The sequence below is a fragment of the Coregonus clupeaformis genome, chromosome 20 (assembly GCF_020615455.1).
Source record: "Coregonus clupeaformis isolate EN_2021a chromosome 20, ASM2061545v1, whole genome shotgun sequence".
In the NCBI taxonomy this organism is placed as follows: domain Eukaryota; kingdom Metazoa; phylum Chordata; class Actinopteri; order Salmoniformes; family Salmonidae; genus Coregonus; species Coregonus clupeaformis.
The window spans coordinates 45,214,461-45,234,206 of NC_059211.1; the positions used below are offsets into that span (position 1 = coordinate 45,214,461).

The window sequence follows — 19,746 nt, forward strand, 5'->3', positions numbered from 1 at the left end:
AAAGGCTAATAGATCTCTCCCATCAACAAAATCATTGCTGAATTGATGGATCAGATTATTTATGGATGCAAAATTCAACCACAACCATGAAAATAATGTTTCAAAAACAACTAGCGGAATTCCCAAATCGTTGCCTCCACTCTGTACCCCTACTTGATCTGTGATGAGGGATCATGGCAGCCATCATAGAGGTGCCCTCTGCTCTCCCACTCTTCCCATCGCTCTGTATTCTTTCCTTCCACCTCTGTATCCTCCCCTTCTACCTCTTATCCCCTCTCCTCACCGCTGGCCTACCCTCCCCACACTGCTTCTAGGCTTGTGCTCTGAATCTGAACAGTCACTGGCTGACTAGGTGCTGCTTCCAAGAGGGTGAATTCCTGCCGATCTGGCCTCAACGGCACACCTGCATCCACTTAGCTGGGAACGGGCTGGGAGACGGATATGGCTCTGCACAGTGCACATTTTTATCTTCTTTCCTTTTTGGTTCAACTTGGGTCGTTTAACCCCTCCTTGCACCTTTGATTTACTGTACTGCAAGTTACATTAGTGCATAAGAAGTTATCAAACTGAATTGTTGTTGAGTTATTGACAGGATAGTGCATGTTTATATGTACAGTATGTTTAATTCTCGTATGTTAACATATAACTGCCTAACTGACAATCCTGGGGCCTCATTTATAAACCGTGCATACATACAAAATATACCCCAAAATGTGCATGCGTCAGTTATCATTCAAAGGTTGGCATTTATTTAAAAAAATACTTGACAAGAGAATGTGCTCACCTCCCCGCAAACTTTAGACCATACGTACGCACATCTGCTAGTGGTTGAAATGTTATTGTATTGCAAGCTGGCAAGTAAGTATTTTGTGCAAATTGGGGATATGATGAGAAGCTTATTCCTAAAAGCAGATTAACAAGAATGCAACCATTCTTGTTTTAGATAATTTTTTAAAATCTAAAATAATTAGACATAGGAATCTTTAAAATATATTTTTTTCATAACCATTGCAGAATATATTCCTCACCTTTTCTGGTAGTGATGGGTTCATATTCCCGAAGGAGCTGGTAGTGATGGGTTCATATTCCCGAAGGAGCTCTGGTAGTGATGGATTAATATTCCCGAAGGAGCTCTGGTAGTGATGGATTTATATTCCCGAAGGAGCTCTGGTAGTGATGGATTCATATCCCCCAAGGAGCTCTGGTAGTGATGGATTCATATTCCCGAAGGAGCCATAAAACAAAGGACCATGTGCATCTCTCATTTAATTTGACCTAGTAAATAGATAGGCTGGCTATGTGTTTCAAGTTTTGCAGTATCATAGGCAATGCGGTTTATAATACAGGTATACAGTCGAATTTAACAGCTGATCTTATACATTGAAGTAGGCCTATGTATCAAGTTTCAAGTTTTTGTCACGTGCACAAGTACATTGAAATGCCTTTCTTGCTTGCTCTTTCCCAACAATGCAGTAATGAATATCAGTAGTAGGCCTACTATAAAAAGTAAAGGAGAACAAAAACACACAAGAAATAGAACTAACTACTGTAAGTAATGTAATTTTAGGAAAAAAAGTGTAGCCTGCCCTACAATGTTTCAGAATTCACAGGCAGTCCATCATATTTAGGTTGGAGGAAAAGTCTATGCAAAACATTGTTGAATTCAAACGTTCTGCTGACAGGTCCATGACAATTTGCAATTGTTTTCTCTTTAAGAAACGGAGACAGTCCTTTTCCAGATACAGCAAATTACTGCTAAAGATTCAAACATTCTGCCAAGCCAGTAAATAGACCGTTAGCTTATATAAAATATTTGACAGTATGGGTAGGCTACAGTATTGCTGTGCAATATGAGCGTGACATCATTGCCTAATTAATCTCAGAGCCTATACAAAGGCAGGACATGAAAACCCAATAATCTATTGATAAACTAAATATTGAACAACAATTCGTCTTTTGCATGCCATGTCCTAATGCCAATAGTTCCAAATTATACAGCAAATCAAGGGCGTTATTTTCACCATAAATGGTAAATGGAGGCGTTTTCCAGGCGGAGTTTCAATGCTTGTTCACGCACGCACAGTTTTACGACAGGTCTGATTTTATAACTGGAAACATGCGTAAGTATGGCGTGCGCCAAGTTTATAAATATCAATATTTTTGTACAGACTTTTCAGAAATGGCGCATTTTGTGTGAAATTGTGTGTGAAATGTACGCAACCGTTATAAATGAGGCCTCTGACCAGAAATGAACATAATGTCCTCATGGTCATGTTTTCTAAATAGTTGTGTGTTTGAATGCTTCTTTGCACTGATGTTGTTTTTTTGCATTATGAGTGCTGTTCTCAACTGTACCTAAAATGCAGTAATTTCCCAATTTAACAATCCTTTTAATTCCCTGATATCCATTATACGTTTGCTTTGTATGACAGTTAGCCATCCTCATTGCTAGATGTTGGGCATTATGAATCCGAAAAGGTGATAACAGGACTAACCTACAATCTCCTTTACTTTGACCAATTGATTTAGTTAGATGCCCTAGTTTACCACCCAAAACTTTTTTTTAACATGGCATCAATGCCTGAATTGAGCCTAATTTTGAATACTTCTCTCCGCCCTTCATCTCTCCATCCTGGTCCTGTCTAATCAGGATGGTGGATGTAGGGGGTCAGAGGTCAGAGAGGAGGAAGTGGATCCACTGCTTTGAGAACGTCACGTCCATCATGTTCCTGGTGGCCCTCAGCGAGTATGACCAGGTCCTGGTGGAGTCTGACAATGAGGTGAGATGGAACGCGCACACCCACAAAAAAAAGTGAATTAATACAGATTTTTTAAATTATCTTAGATGAATTCTGACTAATTTGAGGAATTGTACTGGCTATGTTGTTGATACAGCGTCTCAAGAAGGACAAACCGTAATATTGCCGCATTTTTCTCGTTTATCAAGCAAAGGTATTTTAAGGTAGTATGAGAGCACAGACGTTCACTTTGCCTAGCAGAGTTCTGCTAGGAGAAAACCAAACCTACAGTGAGGGGAAAAAAGTGTTTGATCCCCTGCTGATTTTGTACGTTTGCCCACTGACAAAGAAATTATCAGTCTATAATTTTAATGGTAGGTTTATTTGAACAGTGAGAGACAGAATAACAACAAAAAAATCCAGAAAAACGCATGTCAAAAATGTTATAAATTGATTTGCATTTTAATGAGGGAAATAAGTATTTGACCCCTTCTCAATCATAAAGATTTCTGGCTCCCAGGTGTCTTTTATACAGGTAACGAGCTGAGATTAGGAGCACAGTCTTAAATGGAGTGCTCCTAATCTCAGCTTGTTACCTGTATAAAAGACACCTGTCCACAGAAGCAATCAATCAATCAGATTCCAAATTCTCCACCATGGCCAAGACCAAAGAGCTCTCCAAGGATGTCAGGGACAAGATTGTAGACCTACACAAGGCTGGAATGGGCTACAAGACCATTGCCAAGCAGCTTGGTGAGAAGGTGACAACAGTTGGTGCGATTATTCGCAAATGGAAGAAACACAAAATAACTGTCAATCTCCCTCGGCCTGGGGCTCCATGCAAGATCTCACCTCGTGGAGTTGCAATGATCATGAGAACGGTGAGGAATCAGCCCAGAACTACACGGGAGGATCTTGTCAATGATCTCAAGGCAGCTGGGACCATAGTCACCAAGAAAACAATTGGTAACACACTACGCTGTGAAGGACTGAAATCCTGCAGCGCCCGCAGGGTCCCCCTGCTCAAGAAAGCACATATACATGCCCGTCTGAAGTTTGCCAATGAACATCTGAATGATTCAGAGGAGAAGTGGGTGAAATTGTTGTGGTCAGATGAGACCAAAATGGAGCTCTTTGGCATCAACTCAACTCGCCGTATTTGGAGGAGGAGGAATGCTGCCTATTACCCCAAGAACACCATCCCCACCGTCAAACATGGAGGTGGAAACATTATGCTTTGTGGGTGTTTTTCTGCTAAGGGGACAGGACAACTTCACTGCATCAAAGGGACGATGGACGGCGCCATGTACCATCAAATACTTATTTCCCTCATTAAAATGCAAATCAATTCATAACATTTTTGACATGCGTTTTTCTGGATTTTTTTGTTATTCTGTCTCTCACTGTTCAAATAAACCTACCATTAAAATTATAGACTGATTTCTTTGTCAGTGGGCAAACGTACAAAATCAGCAGGGGATCAAATACTTTTTTCCCTCACTGTATGTATGTGGACGCCTTTAGTCTCTTATTTACAATAATTTGATAGGTAGTGGCTTCTTGATATTATGACCGCACATCCTGCTTGTTTGTGTACGAGTCTGCATTTTGTTTTGGTTTCCATTTTGCTGGTGTCCCTTTGGCTGCATCTCCAGATTAAATTAGGATAATATGATCAGGCTGTTTAGTCATTGGAGGGAGCTGGTTTGGAACAACAAACTGTCTGATGGGTCATAAAACAGAGTTTCATACAGCACTGCGCTACATTGCCAGGCAGAGCAGAGTATCAGGTAGGGTAGAGATAACCACACCCTCGTGCTCTGCTTTCACCACTGGATCTACCTGATCTGACAGTAAACATGTCACAGCAGCAGCAGAACAGGCCCTCCTCCTTACACACAGACAGGATGTGTTTCTCTGCTAGGGAGAATGGGATTATATAATGGTGCCAAAGATCTGCTCTCACAGACTTAAACCAGACCACATCTAACTCACGAGCACAGTTAACCCTAAAATGCACATAAGCCACCAATTATGCATATTTCTTGAATCATCCCCCCCAGAATTGTGAACTTTTTGGAGAATGGGGGATGGGAGTAATACATCTCATCACTACCCACCTTTATTTCCTAGAAATGCCTTGGGTGTCTTTGTAAATGGGGCTCTAGGGTACAATGATATTTTGAAAGCTGTCCCTTAAAAAAATGAATTTGTTGCTGCAAACGTCCCGCAAATTTACAGCAAACTAAATAGTTTGCAAATATTTGCCACAAGTGGTGAATCTGCGGAAAACCTTAAGCACATATAATGCAGTATTTATTGTCACTAGTGGAGGTTAGATCTGAAGGATTCGTTGTCATAGAAATATACCTGGCTAAAAGGTGAGCCGCTTTCGTGGTACCGGTTGTCCCAGGTTGAGTTCAGAGTTGACCAAAGTTACCTCGCTAACTCCTCAAACTGTATTCGTGGTATAGGGCTCTGAACTAACCACTCTGGGGCAGGCTAACTTGTGGCTAACTCCATTTATGAAATCAGTGAAATCAGATTCCCTCCCTCTCGCAAAGATTGTCATATTCATTCCCTTCATTTGAGGAAGATGACTGATTTGAAATATAATCAAATGTTTTTTGGGGGGTTAAAATATAAGTAATGTTAAAATACCTATCACATTACACATTTAGTAATGACCGATTTTGCATTTGAAACTTCATGCACAGTAAAACTTTTGTATGACTTAATACAATGATTTTATCGATAGGAGTGGATAAAAAGGTGCTTGTATACACTAAATCACACCAAAGACTGCATGACGATAAGTAATCAAATCAAGACGGCACTTCTAAAAGCCTATTTCACATCATAGCCTCCTGAATTTGCATTTAGATTTCGGCACAAATGGAAAAGGTGGCACTGACTCGCTCATGGATTGATGTTTCAGCATTGACTTAATGAAGAGTTCGGCTTTCAACTATCCATGTGCGACATGCATGCGCAGTTACAAGCCTGACCTGGAATGTGAAGCTAGCTGAAGCTGGCTAGCTTTATAAAAGCCTGAGTAGTTCTCGCTTGCTTCGTTGTATACCACTCAGAAGTAGTTTCTGGTGAACACGAGTTCCAATACCAGTAACTGTTGACGACCAGTCGGGGAGAACAAAAATCTGTTGGAAGTGGAAACCAAGTGATCTAACTACCAAAGTTGTCCGGTGAGTGTAACTTATTAATTAAAATTCCCAATAAACTTTTTAATTGCTTTAGCTAATTGATGCCTAGTTAGCAATATGTCATGTTTTATAGGATAGAGTGAAACATTTTGTTGCTTTATCAGTTTCAACAAGTCAGCGCCACTGACTGGCTGGCTAGCTAACATTATCTATCATATTTTTGCACAATTAATGTGATAACTCGCTAGCTAACTAATGATTTGTTGGATTTCTTAAACACTTATATTTTTAGGTGAAGATAATGCTAGTGTCACAGTTCAGTAGCGTTAGCATGTTAGATAGCACAACAGCTAAGGTAGCAACAATATAAGCTGACTTGACATCAAAGCAAAACTTCATTTTTGCAGAAGAATACCCTTCCCCTACCCCGTGGTGTTGGAAGAGGATGCATCAACACCCTGGAAAGATGTTTGTGGTGCACTCACTCAAACACAATTTTTTTGTGATAAATGAGTGTATCGTCTTTAAGCTTGATAAGGTAAGCAAATGCATGTACTTTTCAAAAGAAATGTGCCTATACATTCATTCCTTGGAACAATTAGATCATCATTGCTAAACTATTAGCTAGCTGTTCTTGATCGTTAGTCCGCTTTCTTTCTAGAAGCAATCAGTTACAAGGCAGTCAGTTACATATTGTGGCCTTCAATTAAACTGAGGATAGAGAAATGTGTGCACAAGATCAATTCTTTCATGCATGGCCTTGATGTAAGTTAATAATTCATTTTGCAAAATTAATGTAAATTGCCATATTAGGCATAACTCAATTTTATGTTGCTTTTCTTCTAACCAAGCCTTGTACATCTGAGTCAGGAAGAAGACCACTGGCTCTTGATGATGAAATCCTCAGTCTAGAATAAAGGTCTTAATTAGTTAATTCGTTTGCATCAATTGTGTTGATGCAAACTACTGTAGCTGTCTAGGAACAGTTGGCCACACATTTAAAGGTAGATTTAGTAGGCCTAAGTCCCAGTTTATGCTAGCTACATCATTTGTTTATATAGCACAAGGCAGAAACCTGCCAGTTAGCCCGCTGACTCTACCTTTAAAGATGCCAAAATAGAAATTATATCTTTCAACATCTTAATGGTTTGTGTTTTCATTGCATGCATTCAACAATTTGGATAAAGGACTTCCAAAGGGCCGCCATCTACAAAGTTCACTCAAAAAGGCAATAGTTCTGAACTGGGTTTGATTTTGTTTATCTTTTAATTATTTACATTTTGTTCATTCTCTTTTGAACTTCCACTGGTTGAAAGCTCATTGCTCACTTATCACTTGGCTTATGTACATTCTGTAGTTGCCCCTTTAAACATCCTAAGGTTAACATACCCATAGTGTTCACATTTCTCTCATGTAAATGTTGTAGCTACATACAAAGATTAAATAAAGATTTGGGAAATATTCAGTCTTTGACCTTTAATTCATTAACATTCTGATGATTTCAAGGTTAATATTGTACCACTTGGCATAATGTTTTCATTGTGAGATGGATAAAGTTGTATTGGATTTTTTTTATCTGTTGAAGGGATACTTCAGGATTTTGGCAATGAGGCCCTTTATCTACTTCCCCAGAGTCAGATGAACTCGTGGATACCAATTTTATGTCTATGTCAAGTATGAAGGAAGTTGATGGTAGTTTTGCGAGCCAATGCTAACTAGCGTTGGAAGGCTATGGTATCTGCTAGCATGACGTAGACTTCCAGTCATTATGCTAATGCTAGTTAGTAATTGCGTTCAAACTGCACGCAGAGACATAAAAATGGTATCCATGAGTTTGTCTGACTCTGGGGAAGTAGATAAAGGGCCTCATTGCCAAAATCCAGAAGTATCCCTTTAATACATTGAATACATGTTGTTTAGTATATTTGGTATGTTTCGTTTTCTCTGTGAAAAGAAAGTTAATTTAAAGTTATGTGATTTGGTTTATGTAGATCAGACATTGTAATGTTGTTAATACTCAAAGTAACTAAAAACCTGATAAATTTGCATATTCATAATCCTTTACAGCAAACAGTAGAATGTGCGCCACAAAATTCCCTGAATTGTTTGCCAGAAGTTCACAAGTCGCCTCAAATTTGCTGCAACAGTTTGCCACAAAACTAATTTGCATGTGAAAATTAGCAAATTAGCTAAAGATTGGCCACAACTGTTTGCCAGAAGCCTGTTTTTTTCAGTAAGGGTATGATTGTTCCACTGGACAGTATCATTATGATTTTATCGAGCAGTCAGGCATTTCAAATTACACTGAATTGAGTGATATGCAGGCTAAATCCACTTTAATGTGGTGAAAGATGGACTATTTTGTTAGAACTGAAATTAAAGATGCAGTCCAGGATCTTAATCACAACAAATGAGTAACATGTCAAACGAATTAGATTTGTAACATATCATACGAATTGGACGTAACATATCATATGAAATGGATGACTTAGTACACAATGTGATGTAGTACACACAAGGGGGACCTGTTTTTTCTAGTGAGCACCACTTTCAAAACTACTGACTGAAATTATAAAAAAGTTCTGGAGCATCAGGATAAATCAACCAGTGTCTCTGAATAAGACACTATATATATATTCCAAAGTATGTGAACACCCCTTCAAATGAGTGGATTAGGCTATTTCAGCCAACACTACAGCATACAATGACATTCTAGACGATTCTGTGCTTCCAACTTTGTGGCAATAGTTTGGGGAAGGCCCTTTCCTGTTTCAGCTAGACAATGCCCCCCGTGCACAAAGCGAGGTCCATACAGAAACGGTTTATCGAGATTGGTGTGGAAGAACTTTACTGGCCTGCACAGAGCCCTGACCTCAACCCCATCGAACACCTTTGGGATGAATTGGAACGCCGACTGCGAGCCAGGCCTAATCGCCTAACATCAGTGCCCGACCTCACTAATGCTCTTGTGGCTGAATGAAAGCAAGTCCCCCGCATCAATAATAATATAATAATAATATGCCATTTAGCAGACGCTTTTATCCAAAGCGACTTACAGTCATGTGTGCATACATTTTTACGTATGGGTGGTCCCGGGGATCGAACCCACTACCCTGGCGTTACAAGCGCCATGCTCTACCAATTGAGCTACAGAGGACCACAATGTTCCAACCCTTCCCAAAAGAGTAGAGGCTGTTATAGCAGCAAAGTGGGGACCAACTCCATATTAATGCCCATGATTTTGGAATGAGATGTTCGACGAGCAGATGTCCACATACTTTTGGTCATGAAGTGTATGAGCTCATAAATGACATCAAAAAAGCATCCATATGTGGATTCTGGATACTGAAATAGCGGTGTGCAGGGCAGTTGTGTTGCACATTTCCACAATGGCCAAGCTTAAATAATTTAAAGGGTAATTTCTTCATAGGAAAAGAGAACATTTACTTTTAGGGCCAATGGATTGGTTGATTTTAGAGAAACAAAATGCTAATGATAATTGGCGTATTTTCAAATGCTTAGAATATAAAAACATATGTTTTTTCATTAAAACCCGTCTGATTGGTCTCATTTATCATGTTGGTCAGTATTTGTCCACACATTTTTATAAACCAAGTAAAAGGCCCACGTTGTGCAAAGGTGTAGGTTCCGTAGGTTGTGCATCAAAGGGTTAAGCATGTTCTGACCATTCCCCTTTTCTCTGTCCCGATCTCTCTCTCCCTCCCTCCTTTTTCTCTGTCAGAATCGGATGGAGGAGAGCAAGGCTCTGTTCCGGACCATCATCACATATCCCTGGTTCCAGAACTCCTCAGTCATCCTGTTCCTCAACAAGAAGGACCTCTTGGAGGAGAAGATAATCTACTCCCACCTGGTTGACTACTTCCCTGAGTTTGATGGTAAACTGCTCTTTACCTTTATCCTATCCTATCTACTAACTCTCTGCACTGGCCAATGTGGCCATGTCCAGTACCATGGCAGCTACTGAGGCAAATTGTCAAATATAATGCATATTGTAGTAATTTCTGTATTGTAACATTGTTCATTTAAAAAAATGTCAGTCTTTAGGAAAGGTGGCATGAAAACGGCCCTGAATGTTCTTTTGTTAGTATATAGGGACACCATGTGGCTAGACAATGAACTGCAGTGCAATACACATTCACACCATCCATTAGCCAAATAGGTAGAACATGCTTTACAGTCTATAATTATTCTGCATTTAAATTATAGCAGGTAATGTAGGAGGCCAGTACGATGCAGAAAAACTTCAGTCAGCTATTTACAGGTAATATATACAGAGACTACATATGGAAAGGAGCAGATAAGCCTATGGTACAATACTTGACCAAAAGTATGTGGACACCTGCTCGGGCAATTAGTCATGGCTCGCAGTTGGCATACCAATTCATCCCAACGGTGTTCGATGGGGTTGAGGTCAGGGCTTTGTGCAGGCCAGTCAAGTTCTTTCACACCGATCTCGACAAACCATTTATGTGTGAACCTCGCTTTGTGCACGGGGCATTGTAATGCTGAAACAGGAAAGGGCCTTCCCCAAACTATTGCCACAATTAGAAGCACAGAATAGTCTAAAATGTCATTGTATGCTTTAGCGTTAAGATTTCCCTTCACTGGAACTAAGGGGCCTAGCCCGAACCATTATTACTCCTCCACCAAACTTTACAGTTGGCACTATGCATTCGGGCAGGTAGCGTTCTCCTGGCATCCGCCAAACCCAGATTCGTCCATCGGACTGCCAGATGGTGAAGCGTGATTCATTACTCCAGAGAACGCATTTCTGCTGCTCCAGAGTCCAATGGCGGCGATCTTTACACCACTCCAGCCGACGTTTGGCATTGCACATGGTGATCTTAGGCTTGTGTGCGGCTGCTCTGCCATGGAAACCCATGTCATGAAGCTCCTGACGAACAGTTCTTGTGCTGAAGTTGCTTCCAGAGGCAGTTTGGAACTTGGTAGGGAGTGTTGCAACCGAGGACAGACAATTTTTACGCGCTTCAGCACTCAGCGGTCGCGTTCTGTGAGCTTGTGTGGCCTACCACTTCGTGGCTGAGCCGTTGTTGCTCCTAGACGTTTCCACTTCACAATAACAGCACTTTCAATTTACCGGGGCAGCTCTAGCAGGGCAGAAATTGGACCAACTGACTTGTTGGAAAGGTGGCATCCTATGACGGTGCCACGTTGAAAGTCACTGAGCTCTTCAGTAAGGCCAAATTTGCTGCCAATGTTTGTCTATGGAGATTGCGTGGCTGTGTGCTCGATTTTATACAGCTGTCAGCAACGGGTGTGGCTGAAATAGCCGAATCCACAAATTTGAAGGGGTGTTCATATACGTTTGTGTATGTAATATCAGGAGGCACAACTGCTAACGAGTGCCAACGAAAATAAACTAATTGCAAAGACAGGCAATCCAGCTCATAAAGTTATACAAGTATAGGTAGTAGCTACTGAAAGTCATTTTTGGTGAGTTTGGACATTTACAAGCAAATGTGAACAAGATACATTATGCAAATGAACAAAGTTTTGACTCATGCTTGTCTGAAGGAAGAACAGCACTGGTTATGGAGCAGCATGTGTACACGCTGTGTCTGTGGAGTCGCTAGGGCAACGGACCTAGCGACTCCGAGAAGAGGGGGGAGGAACAGACTGAGCGGCCCAAAAAACCCCGCAAAGAAATCAAGATAGCATTGGCAGTTGTACAGATAACTCATCTAAAGCACTTTGACTTCTCAAACAGGGCAGAAAGATAACACTATATGATGGCCCGTCTCCTTATTAATTCAGCCACTTACTTAGATAACTAGCAAGTTAAACCAAATACACAGCTGGACTCACCAGCTCCCGCTTTCTCCCGTTGTGCTATTTACAAACAAACACGTAACTGGCTCATCTGTTCTGGGGAACTGTGTTAAGCTTCATAATGTAAAATAATGTGACGGGTGAAATGAACGCAATCTGCTTTATCTCCTAATGTATTGCACAAGTTGACTGCAGGTATTAACTTAAAAAGGAGTTACAAAAATTCAAATGTATTTAACTTCAAATAAGTAGGTTTGACGGTATTGAAAAACCATCCCGTGGCTATTTCCAAATACCCTGGTATACGGTATACCTCCCAAGCCTACCACAAAGGGGTTTATCAATGAAGGTTTCACTCCAATGTTTGTGTAGGACTCATATTTTGTTGGCATGGGGATTATTGGATACTTTTTTTCTTGGTTGTAGCAGTATGTCTGTGTGAATACAGCACTCTCTTGTATGCTGATTTTATTACATTTTGGTATTTGGTATTTATTAGGATCCCCATTAGCCGCTGCAAAAGCATCAGCTACTCTTCCTGGGGTCCACATGAAACATGACATAATGCATAGTACAGAACATTATTAGTCAAGGACTGAAATGCATACATTTAAAATGTCACACACAGCCTACATATCAGTACACAATATCTAGGTCTAATACATAGTACAGTGGAAATTACAATACAAGATATATAAAATGGCTGTGTCTCTTCACAGTCCCCTTTGTGCAGCAAGGTGTTCTTTTATCTGGTTTTTTTAACTGGTTTTATTGCTACCTAGAGTTACCTGGGGTGGCAGAGTTCCATGTGGTCATGGCTCTATTTAATACTGTGCGTTTCCCAGCCTCTGTTCTGGACCCTGGGGACTGTGAAGAGCCCTCTGGTTGCATGTCTTGTGTTGTACCGATGAGTGTCCGAACTGTGTGCCAACTGCTTGAACAGACAGTTTGGTACCTTCAACACATCAATACCTCGCACAAAGACCAATAGTCATGCAACTTTGAGCCAGGAGAGACTGACATGCATGTTACTGAAACTTTCCGTCCGTGTACATCTGTGCGATAAGTGCTGATTTGTTCAACTGCAATTTACCTATGTCCTTCTTTGCTGCACATGACCACACAGCTGAGCAGTAGTCCAGGTGTGACAAAACTAGGGCCTGTAGGACCTGTCTGGTCGACTGAGATGTCAAGAAGGCAGAGCAACGCCATATCATGGACAGACCTCTTCCCATTTTTAGCAGCCATTGAGTCTGTTTTGACCATGACATTTTGCTATCTAGGGTTACACCCAGCAGTTTAGTCTCCTCAACTTCCTCAATAGCCACATTATTCAATAATAGATCTAAACGAGGTTTAGCATTGAGCGAGTGATTTGTCACAAAAATCTCAGTAAACCTTACTTTCATGTCACTGGCTTTTTCAATGAACTAATTTCTGTCCGAGCACAGTCTCCTGAGACGAGCAAACTGCCCGACGGAGATTTGTTTTGTGTGCTCGGGTGGTAGCTGGTAACCAATAGTAATGTGTTTGTTCGGTTTCTTTTCTATAAATCAAGTCAAAGTTTATTGGTCACTACCTGTCCACTGCATCAGTATGTCATCAATATATCTGTACCAACCCATGACGTTCGGTAGGAAAGGGTTGACTTGGGGCTCAAACACTATCTTTCAAATGCATAGCAGCACCCATTGCAACTCATTTTCATTTTAGGTAGAAGTCCTTTTCAAAACATTTTTGGTGGATGTTGATATGCAGTGATTCAACATCAAAGGAGACCAGAGTGACGACGTGTGTATTGGGTGGGCTCTATTGCAGGTAAGATAAGGTCAGACAAGTCTCTCACATAGGAGGACAGACGTTGTATGTATGGTTTGATGTAGTAGTCCATGAATTGTGACTGGTTCCAAAGGGGAGTAATTGCCTGACACGGTCGTCCAGGGATTCAGATTTTTTTTGGTGTATTTTAGGGACTGTGTAGATTACCGGCGTGGAGCCGGAATCTGTTCTCTTTTGGTGATTTCATCTTTGCGCAGGCCCTCAGTGAGAGTTTGTTCAATTTCAGCCAAAAGCTGTTTTGTGGGATTTGTAGTAAGTCTTTTATAGAATGTCTGATCATTCCATTGCCTGAGTATTTCAGTCTTAAAGACGGAGTAGTCTTGTACCGTAACAGCCACTCCCTTGTCCGCTGGGCGGGTTACTATAGAGGTGTCATTCTGGAGATTGTTAAAGGCTTGTTTCTCAGAATGAGTAAAGTTGTTCCATATAGCCTTGTGTTTTTCCTTGTTCCACTGACTTTTTTGATAACCCCTATTATGTGCGTCTTTATATAGAATGTGTTTTACACACCAGTGCATAAGCTGCCTTTCACGCACGCTATTCAAATAGGCCCTCCTTTTATGCACTCACTTTGTATATGTTCTTGTGCGCTATTATTCATGTTGCCTTTATACATTGACTTGATAACATTGTACGTATTTTGTATATAGTTTATTTTCCTGTCGTAATGTTTACATTGTCCCCACCTCTATTTCTAGAGACACGTCAGCTTCCGTCCACATTGCTGCCTGAAGACTCTAGTAGTCTGTCCTGATATGATATACCATAGGCTGATCTGCCCCTTTCTATATGTATTCTCTGTATATATTACCTGTAAATAGTTAACTGAAGTTTTTATGCATCGTACTGGCCACCTACTTTATTTTCTTTCTTGGATTTAAATCACTTACTTTTTGAGATCATGTGTAACATCTCTTCCATTCAATTTGAAATGATGTCATGTGTGTTTGCCGGTAGCACAGGGACACAGTGATGTGTACCCGTTGCCTGTAGCTTTGGAATAAGTGTGTGTGTATGCGCGCATTCACTCGTGTGTGTGTGTGTGTGTACCCCCAGGTCCCCAGAGAGATGCCCAGGCGGGCCGGGAGTTTATCCTGAAGATGTTTGTGGACCTGAACCCGGACAGCGACAAGATCATCTACTCCCACTTCACCTGCGCCACGGACACCGAGAACATCCGCTTTGTGTTCGCCGCAGTCAAAGACACCATCCTGCAGCTCAACCTCAAAGAGTACAACCTGGTGTGAGAGAGAGAAGTTGAGAGAGAGACCTGCAGCCCACGCACAGCAGAGTGCACATCTATACACCAACCAATTAAACAGTACACAGATCTGCACACCTGCACTAACATACACACGTGGACTCATGCACCAACATACATATAAACACACACACACTAGATCACACATACGTAGAAGATCCCAGGCCCATCCACCCCTGGCCCCAACATCTATCCACCCCTGGCCCCAACATCCTCCTGCTTCTTGTCTATGGTTTAATTGGGTGTGTTTTTTCAGCTCCATTCATCCCCCCCCATTCCTCTCTTCCCTTCCCACTGCAGCCCACGTCCCTCCTGATGGCACACACACGCACACACATACACACGCACATCTGCTCGGAGGCTGCCCTGACCTGCCTGGGTGGTTGACAGCTCTCATTTGTCAACCGATGCGGCTCAGGCCTCTGGGTCACCCCTCTTAAAGAAGCAGGGGAAGGGAGGGGGGGGGCTTGGGGGTGGGTAGGTAGAGGTCTGTTTTGATTTGGTGGCTGGTGTGATTTAAAGGAAGGAGAAATGAGCTGAGGTTTAGGAGAACAGGAAAAAACTGGTGTCCCCCCCTTCACCCTCTGCAGGGTCTGTCTACAGGGTAGGAGTGGGGGCTGGGGACCCGCCAGTCTATGGGGGGTTGTGGGTAACTGCATAGAATTTCATCAGAGCAGGGACAGGTGATGCTGAGTTGTGGTGGGAAGCTCTACTCTTACATGGTCTTTTGAGGTGTGTGGAAAAAACACACCTAACCCCAGGCTGGAAGTCACCTTGCACTGTTGAATGTAAAAAGTGTGTGTAATACAATCAAGTGGATGCTCACACACAGACAGAGCAAGGGTGGGAGAGATGAAGTAAATTGATCTGTGTATATTAAGAATTGTTTTAGTTTATTGATTACTACTATTGCTACTACCGCTTTCCAGCTAACTTAAGTCACAAGTTGGTCCTCCACACACAATGTCAGTACAGCTTCTTTTTGTAAAGGTATTAGATATTTGTTTCCTATTTGGCCAATATTTTGAGAAACTAGTTATTATTAAGAGTAAAAAATATTTTTTTATTTGTCTAATTTATGGACCAGATCTCTAGATGTTGTTGATAGTCTGACTCTTCCTCTCTGCTTCCATCGAAGTGTGTCCATCAGATGGGGGAGGGTTCTACCTTTCTTTAGAGACTTCATACTTTGTTGTTGCAGTTCTGTTCCGTTTCAGTTTTGAAATGCTTGAGAAGATGAATTTCCATTTAGGGTTGGCGCTTTATGCAAATAGGAAAATAAAAAATACACTTATCAGTGGTTGAAGTTTTAACTGGTCCATGCTTGCATTTTTGTAATTTAAGATTTTTGTCTGGTATTGTTTTTTTGTTTTTTAATCCCATATCTTATCTCTTGCTTGATAGTTCTTAAGATTCCATAGCTAACAATATGTCAATAGATTTGCTATTTTGTCTTCAACGTAATTCAGGTGAGTTTTCATTACAAGGGCTACTACTAGCAAAGTTGACAGAGAATGAAATGACTATATGGATGATATAGAGCAATAGGTGCAATTTTAAAGTGGTTTTATGAATCAGGGAGCCAGTGTTGGGGTGTGTTGACGCCAGGTGGAAGGCCATTGCCACAGGTTCAGAGTGCATACTGTCCAGGGACGCCAGTTAGCATTGGAGGATGAATTCTGCTGGCTATTTGCCTGTAAAATTTTAACAGCCTGTTTGGGCCCAGAGCAGAGCTTAGTAAAACCACAAGGTGATGGGGATCTCACAGCTGCCTGTCTCAGCCAATCTTCAGTGTGCTCTTCCGTTTCCACCTGCCACTCATGTCACGAATCATGTCTTCTTCAGCGTGTCTTTACTCCATTGTTGTGGATAGTTTTATTTACATCCCCTGCTAGTCATGTTTCTATGCTTGACCTTTTGTACACTAAGAATGACCATGACGGGTATTTTCTAGAAAGACATTTGATTGCCACAGTGCTATTTGCACTCCAAAGAGCTTCGGGTTAGAATGGTTAGGTGAAACTTAACAGAAAAACTTTAGAGTTATCATCATGACAGACTTGTTGTTCATATCTTGTATTTTTGGTGCCAAAAATAATGGCAGAAAGGGATGTAGGGTGCCCAAGTATTTCTCAGTCTACATGTCAAGCACTTACCCTGCCAAGTTATGTCTGTGCTCTGTTTTAAGATCTAACTGTGCATTTACAAGTACATTGAACTGCAACCTAGGGATGTTTTGCCCATAATGTTGGTTTGGGTCTCCCCTGAGAGCACTCTTCAGTCCCCTTTACTAATATGTCCACTGTATACTAGCCTGGCTGAAAAATCAAAATTGTACCTTCCCTCTACATTGCCTCATAACATAAACTTGAGTTGTTGAATGGTTGGTGCAACTAATGGAAACATCTATAAATGTTGCTTTTACTGGAGGTGGAAAGTATTGCATTACAAAAGTTTAAAACATGTTGGACATTTTGTAATGCCTTGTAATTTGGCCAAGCCACGAGTGAATGTGGCATTGTCGTGAAGGGAGCTTGTGAGATGGTAGAGAGTTGTTTGGTGCTGCACAACTTGCATTTGATGGCCTTTAATTAATGTTCCCACAGCCAATACTTTCTATACCGCATTATTTGAGAAGTGTACGTTTAAAGCAGAAATATGATGAACTGCAGATGCGGCTTTCGACTTAATTAGACATTTGAACATTTTACTTTTGTTCCTGATTGCATTTGCCAGAATGGATGGTCTTGGTTGAGCTTGTGGGCAAGTTGTCAGTTCTCTCTCAAGAGTATGAAGGTATCTTGCCAGGGCAGGCTGGACTGAGATGATGTTGCCTTTGGTACTTTAGATCTCCACCACGGCAGCTTGTTTTTGAATTGTTTTAGTGGTTACAGCTTCTCTGCTGCTCTGTTACCTCAAGAAGCACACTCCATCCCCTTTTGACCTGTGGTTTACTTGCTTAGGTAGAGTAGGGTTTAGTTCTACACACAACACTCATGCTGGGCTCTCTTCATGTGTGTAAACCCCCCAGTAAGTGATTATATGCGTTTCTTTTGTTTCATTGTAGACCTTTTACTCTCTTCACTGTAGGCATCTGCATCAGCTTGTGGTCCAGTGGGTTTGAGGTGTATGATGTGCTGTGTGGTTACTCAGCTCCCCCCCCGCCCCCACACACACACAAAAAAAGTCCAGTGCAGGCCTCCCTCCCCTGCTGTTAAATATGAGAACGCTACCATGGGTTTTCTGGGCATACAGTCAGTGTCGGTTTATACCAAGTACCCTGGTTTTCACCACGTGAGCTATGGACAGTGTGTTGTATGTAGCTCAGTGTTATGTCCACCCTGAATAGCACACTAATTGAACGTCACAATATCTAGTAAGAGAAGTACTGTCAGCACTAAAACCAGCACTGTGGGGTTTGTTGAAGGGATACACTACTAGAAGCAAGTTCATGCCGTAGACTGAATAGCATTATATACAAACAGTTGCAACCACTCTTCCATTCAGTTCCCCTTGAAATAAGCCTGTTATACTTCAGCTTTATTTATTGTAATACTTTGCCAAGTGAAGGTACCGAAAGGGCAATATAGTATAGCAGTTGGATTCATCAGTGAATTAATTAATATAGTGTTTTTTAGAATGTCAGCTGTTCTCTCCCCTTACTTGATCTATAATATTTTATTTCTCCCGGGTCAATGCACTGAACCTGCGCTGCAGCAATGGGACTGCCTGCATTCATGCAACTTACAAGCACGTTTGTCGGTACTATGAGATGTGTGTACACTTTTGATGGTTAATGCTTTTGCTTGAGATCGATACTGATGTGATTGATGCATAGACATACTAAAAGCTATCTTTGCATCTTTTTGTTTCTTTTGTAAGTCTGACATTACCTGAACACTTGTATTTAGGACCACTTAATATGATAGATTTTTTTAAATAAGAGGTTAAATAAACTTTGTCTAGTGGTGTATAAATTGAAAGTAATGTATTTTGTTTTATTTTTTAAGTATACCAAATGTAAATGATGTACAATAAGTTGTGTGCCAATCCCCTTTGTTTGTAGAGCCAGACTCTTAACAAGTGCCAATGTGAAAAATCATAAAAAGGACCTATGTATTTCATGGTCAAATTTTTAAAACAAATAAACACTAAGTATGTGATTAAGATAAATAAATGAAAATGAATGAAAAAGGACAATTTTATTCTGTATTTAAAATTAATGATGAACTGCTGTTTTTAAAGAAATGTCATTTTAATTGCATGTGTTTGTTGGGGGTGGAAGGGGAGGAAATGGTATTAATGGAAAGCCCTCCAGAAAAGGGTCCCAATGGTTATTGATTTACAGTATTTTAGCCATATTTCTCTTTTGTATGTTTCATTTCAACCACTGTTGCCTGAACCTCATTCAAACATGAAAATGATTTTCATAGCCTTCTCCTTGAAAGAAAAAGTATCTGTTTTAAATTGGAATAAAATGTGTTCCTATACTCTATGCTTGTCTTGAGTCTTTTATTGTGAACAATTTCTGAAATAGCTTTAGATACATAGCCTATAGTAGGATGTTTTATGATTTGAACAAATAGGCATCCAGAAAACATTTTCTTATGTGGTTATGACGTCTTAATACCACTGCTCAGTGAGAAACGATAGAAAACAGACATGAAACTACTCTACTAATTTTAAGTGCAATTTTGGTGCTCACTTTGTTCCCTTCCATGAGGGGCGCTAGTTCTTTAGACATCCAATGGGATGTTTGGGGCATGTTCAGAAGTGCAACGTTGTAGAACGTTTCAGATAGAAATATATTTCCTAGAACACTTTTCCAATTGACATAGGGAGAATCTCAATTACGTACTCCTCGCGTCTTCTCGCCTCCTCAAACCCCATTGGAGGAGAAGGTCAGAGGTGTGGGGAACTCTGGCATTCGCATTCG

The 19,746-nt window shown here is 40.9% G+C and overlaps 1 protein-coding gene across 4 annotated transcripts in view; it reads left to right on the forward strand.

Annotated features, from left to right (window-relative positions):
* LOC121533502 (guanine nucleotide-binding protein subunit alpha-11) overlaps positions 1–15,269 on the forward strand; it is a 71,895-nt gene extending 56,626 nt beyond the window's left edge. For all 4 annotated transcript variants that reach the window (XM_041839491.1, XM_041839492.2, XM_041839489.2 and 1 more), the window contains 3 exons: positions 2,651–2,780; positions 9,642–9,795; positions 14,606–15,269. In XM_041839491.1, the coding sequence (XP_041695425.1) occupies positions 2,651–2,780; positions 9,642–9,795; positions 14,606–14,796 (475 nt within the window). In that variant the 3' untranslated portion in view covers positions 14,797–15,269. The remainder of the gene's footprint in view (positions 1–2,650; positions 2,781–9,641; positions 9,796–14,605) is intronic.
* Positions 15,270–19,746: the final 4,477 nt, after the last annotated feature.